General features: G+C 33.1%; 1 protein-coding gene and 1 long non-coding RNA gene across 2 annotated transcripts in view; one reads left to right on the plus strand and one right to left on the minus strand.

Annotated features, from left to right (window-relative positions):
- Positions 1 to 5,615, plus strand: part of LOC116185458 — a 130,946-nt gene that overhangs the window by 40,761 nt on the left and 84,570 nt on the right. The gene's annotated exons all lie outside the window — the stretch shown is intronic.
- The window catches only part of LOC102672487, a 5,229-nt gene continuing 3,145 nt past the window's right edge, over positions 3,532 to 5,615 (minus strand). The window contains exons 5-6 of the mRNA XM_006614491.2: positions 5,446 to 5,615; positions 3,532 to 3,771 (exon numbers count right to left, since the gene is read on the minus strand). The exon at positions 5,446 to 5,615 is cut by the window's right edge and continues 3 nt beyond it. Of these exons, the coding sequence (XP_006614554.1) occupies positions 3,645 to 3,771; positions 5,446 to 5,615 (297 nt within the window). The 3' untranslated portion in view covers positions 3,532 to 3,644. The remainder of the gene's footprint in view (positions 3,772 to 5,445) is intronic.

Below are 5,615 nucleotides of genomic sequence, written 5' to 3' on the forward strand. Positions count from 1 at the left end.
TCATTTCTAATTATTCAACTCAAAAATGCAAGGATGCAAATCTGATTTGCATNNNTCTACATGTGTAATTAGTAGTATTGAATCATTGAGATTATAGAAAATGAATAATATGGTAACGAATAATAATATTCGAAAAATTTTAAATATTGTACATTTATTACTTTTATTTTTCTTTTTTTTTTCATTTCTAATTATTCAATTCAAAAATGCAAGGATGCAAATCTAATTCGCGTTCTACACGTGTAATTAATAGTACTATAGAATCATTGGGGTTATAGAAAATGAATAATATGGTAACGAATAATAATATTCGAAAAATTTTAAATATCGTACATTTATTAATTTTTTTTTTCTTTTTTTTTATTTCTAATTATATTCAAAAATGCAAGAATGCAAATCTGATTCGCTATAGATAATGAATACTATGGTAACGAATAATAATATTCGAAAAATTTTAAATATCGTACATTTATTACTTTTTTTTTTTTCATTTCAAATTATATTCAAAAATGCAAGGATGCAAATCTGATTCGTGTTGTACACATATAATTAGTAATAATATAGAACTATTGGGGTTATAGAAAATGAATAATATGGTAATGAATAATAATATTCGAAAAATTTTAAATATCGTACATTTATTACTTTTCTTTTTTCTTTTTTTTTTTTTTTTCAATTCTAATTATATTCAAAAATACAAGAATCTGATTCGTGTTGTAATTATTAGTAGTAGTAGAATCATTGGGGCTATAGAACTGCAATCCTGAAACAGGATAGAATTACGCGGGTAGAGGAAGCTTTCCCCGAGGGGAAAGTCAGTTTTAATACTTTGAAGGGTTTAGCATAACACCGCAAACAGAAGATTAACGCAATATTACTTAACGTATATAATCGAGTCACTTTCTCATTCGAATTTGCGATACTCGAACAAGTTCGTCACTTAACGAGTACTTAAGCAATTATTATATCATTCGATCACGAATGGATCTGTTAAAAACTTACTAATTTCACTAATTCCGTCCTTGCACAAATGACTTTCGAAAAAATTTCTCTTGTCTTTCTCTAATCATCTCTTGTAATCGTGCACAGTATCTTCAAAATGCATGAAAAAATCTATCTCTATCGAGAAGAATTTTCCCCAACTCTCGATATATATATATAACATAAATTGAATAACATATTTACGTTAAAAACATTTCAAATTCATTATGTATAAAGTTAGAATATACGAACTCGAGTAAAACATAATCACGAATTTCGACGTATTATTACGAGGCGTGCACAACAATTATTATTATTATCGTGCGCGTTCTCTCGCAGCACACCTGTACTACCGTAGAATTTAACGTAAACCCGAGACATTTTGTCTCGAGGGCATGGACGTTAAATTTCTTTAATCTGGGGAAGTAACGCGCGAAGAGTTTGCCGCACGCGGACGTGGGATCCTTCGTTTCGCTAAGTTGGTAACAATTAGTAGTTAGTAAGCCCCAAGAGCGAGGTCGTATTCTCTCTGGCAGCAACGATTATTGCAAGCCTGGAAATGGTACTAACGATGCGTACGCAAACTTTACATTTATCGTTATTGTGCTCCGTCAACCACTCGCGCCAGCTGTTCTACACTTCCGTAGCCACTCCTTTCCTTTTGTTCCTGATACTGCTGCCGTTCTTTTTTCCCCTCCATTTTTTTCCTTTTTTTCTACCCTCCGCGGATTTTTCTCTATCTCCTTAGCTTCTTAGCTTTAATGGATCTGTCACGTTTTCTTTCTATCGTTCCCCCTTTTGTTTTCTTTTCTTTCTTTGTTTTTTTTTTTTATTTTATAATCACTAGATGATTTCTTTTGTTTTTAGCATTCATAATACTTTATAGTAATTCTTTTTCTTAAGTATCTTTCTCTTTAATTGGTTTTAAAATGTAATATCGAACTCAATCGTCTTGCGACTCTACGATTCGTGATCATTTTATAATTAAGATTATTCTGACACTTCACGTTTCTAATTATTATTTAATTTATTCTAAAATATATATTATTATTCGTAAATAAATAATATAAATATCTAATAATTAAAACTTGATAATTTAATAAATAACGATAAACAATGTGCTAAGGATAGTATTATAGTAATGAAAAAAGTTTATAGTAAGAGGAAAGTCGCATAGAAGTGCCAAAAGTACCAAAATAAAGACAGAACCCATTTCCCATTATGGGAAAAACGGTGACTCACTTCCTCGGCTCGATGGTTATATCTTATATTGCAAATATTGCTAACGAGAATCGCGTTCGTGCTCGGAGCCGCCTAGCGGTATAATCGGTACTATGGTATGATTGTTCAGGTTATAATTAAATATAATGCCTCCTCTGTGTTTAGAATTTTAATCTTTATGTCAGAATATTTTTTATATTCCATACAATTATTCGTGTTAATACATCGAAAAAATTAAATCGTTTTTGTTAAAAATATTAATTTAATTCAAATGTATCGTAAAATATAGAAGCATTTTTAGCAACAGTAACATATATTAAATGTTAGACAATATTATATTCGAATATTACTTCCGATATACGAATTTTTTAGTTTCTTTAAATTTTTACAAATCGATAATATGTAGTTTAAATAGGAACAGCGATTCGTTATTAAATATTATTCTTGCACACAAATGGAAAAAATAAATAGGAACATTTTTCGTACAAAGTTCGAAGCCAGGTAGAATTATCTCTGTAAATATTAATATATTATTACAAAAATACTTATCATTTTTATTCTATCATACAAATATTATCTTAATTGTCTTATTCCTTCTTTCAGCATTAAAACAATCGATATAATAAACTTTTATTGCATCGATTTATTATAATTCTGATAAAAATTTCCAAAATTAAAAAAAATTAAAAATAATGATAACAACAATATATCTGATTCGATTAATTTCTTTTATCAATTTTTATTTTTATTTATTATTTTAATTATTATTTATTTTTTTTTTTTTTAATTATTTTACAGGATCTATATTTTCTTCAAGACTTATAATCACATTCTCTCAAGTTTCACCAGCAACGAAAGGGGTAAGTGCTAAAACCAATTTCCCAAATTCTTTTTAAAAGAATCTCTCACAGAGATCGTTCTACCTGGTACATTACTGAGTTAACCCGACAAGCTGGTTATTAACCCTTTCACAGTACAGTACAAGAGAAACTTGGGCAACCCATAAAATACAGTATTATAATTCTCCTCATCGTATTATAATTAACATTATATAATGTTTTAATCCCATAATGTAATTATTCTTAAACTTATCAAACATGAAAGAATAATTTAATTAAAAAACTGCAATTATTTCTATGACAAATTACAAACTTTCTTCGCTCAACTTTAAAATAAATTAATTCATATACTTCGTTTCATTATACTATTTCACTATACCGCGAAAGGATTAAATTAACAAAAATGTTGCACCAACTTTTCGACTATGTCGTCATCATCATCAACAACAAATAATTTTCGGTTGGAAATTTCGGTAAAAACCATTCTTAATCCCCTGAAATCGATCTCCAGTCTGAAGTGTGATGAAACTCGAGGCTGGAGGTGTTCAAACACAGAAATCCTGCGGAATATCGAAGTAGGGATGAAAGAAGTCGAGGGAAACGTCAGTTTTTTTGCGGTTTTATCATCCGACTGGCCGGGGGTGGTAATTTGTTGAAGCCCGCGTTGTCGAAGACCGGAAGTAGGTCCCTGACTTTTTGTCCAGCGCCGATGGCTGCCAACTCGAGCCATCTGAAACGATGGCGTGCTTTGAAAAATGAACATCCCTTTCTATCCCCATTCTTGTTACTTGTTCGAACAGCAAAAGTACTGCTTTCGTGCTAGGAATTGCGATGTGTAAATTGGGCCATTGAGTGGCTTTACCTCGGTTAATTAATTAATGTGTCGTGCGTGTCTAAGAGAAAGCTAGATCTTTAGTAGAAATTAAATTAAAAAAGTGGAGTGATTAGGTTAAGTTAGGTTGGATTAAAAATTAAAGCAAAAAAGTCTTAAATATATATCCTAAAAGAGACTTAAATTTAAAATTGTTTAAAAAAACAGTTTCACAAACTTTATATCTTAATTCATTTAATCAGATCCAAAGTTTTTTTTCGTATTCGAGTGAAACAACAGATTGGGAATCGAAAAATCAAAAAGAAGATACTCAAATAATACGTAACAATGCTAGGAATAAAGAGACCTAATCTTCTTATCACCTCCTTTCTAATTCTCTTCTATCGAAACATCGCAACAATCAAAAGCTGGCCACTACTTTCCAATCCACGAATAACAAAAGAGAGAAAAAAAACAAAGGGATTAAAAAAGATTATAAAATATATATATATATATATATATCTGAAAGGGTAATTTATTATTCTCGAACAATCGAATCAATCGTCCCACCGAGCAACGTAATCAACATTAAAATCCTCTCACCAATTAAACCGAGCTTGATGCATGGAAATGGCAGACGTTGATCCGTGAAACGTCAATTATCGACTCTGGTGCGTTCCATCAAAGACGACAATACTTGGAACGCTGGCGTTGTTCAGCGGGTTTAGCCCGTTTATCGGGCCACGGGATTATTAGCACGGTGGGAAAATAGGGGACCGTATCGGCCGGAATGGAACACGCGTCGCGCTTATGGAATCATAAAAGCCGCGCTTTACCTATTCAATTGTGAACACCGTAAATTGGAAACGACGAAAATACCGCGGCATCGAAATCTGCGCTTGTTTCCACCGTGAAAAGCGACAAAGCGGCAGCTGTATCGCGCCGGGGAAACGGACAGTCTAAACTTGCCCCGTCCCGTCGAAATTTAACCCTCTTTTCAACCCGAGCGTTTACATGGGAATAATAACGTATCGTGTTCGAAGAATTGTGCGGACAAAGCTGTGATTTCATAAATTTTCAACCAACTTCAAATTTCCAAGAATTTTTCTACACGTACGTCTTTTCGAAGAATTGAATTTAATTACACGTGTTTTCCCTTTAATTTTAATCCGATATTTACTTATTCCTTAAATTTTTACCTTCTCCAATTTACACATCCAGAAATTCGGATAAAAATCCGTTAATCACGAAACTAATAATATTTCATTAATCCAAAAAAAAAAAAGAAAGAAAAATGTCAAATACAAATTGAAAACAGCAGAGAGAGAGAGAAAGAGAGAGAGAAAGAGAGAGAGATACATAGATATCATTCGCGGGGGGGGTTAACACACAACGGGTCAAATAGCCAATTAAAAGCACCGACGCAAAAATAAAAGTTGATCAGGGAAAAGGAGGGGGAGGAGGAGGAGGAGGAGCGGGAATAGGGGATGTAAATCGGCGAACCCGATAAATTGAAATTGATTTCAATAGGGGAGGGAGGGAGGGGATGAGCGGTATCGGGGGCATATGCAAGCGCGCACATTCGTTTCCCACCTGTTGTTTTTGTATTTGGCCAGGGGTTGAGCAGCCGGATGGGGCGTTTCGGTGGGGAAATATGTGGCCCCATAAAAATCCAGACCACGGCTGAGCAACGTCGAGGTCTCCTCCACGCTGGCCAGGGTCACCCTTATAACGGGTGGCCCCGTATAAATCGTCGCTGGCTC

Source organism: Apis dorsata, unplaced genomic scaffold (genome assembly GCF_000469605.1).
Source record: "Apis dorsata unplaced genomic scaffold, Apis dorsata 1.3 scaffold_188, whole genome shotgun sequence".
Classification (NCBI taxonomy): Eukaryota; Metazoa; Arthropoda; class Insecta; order Hymenoptera; family Apidae; genus Apis; species Apis dorsata.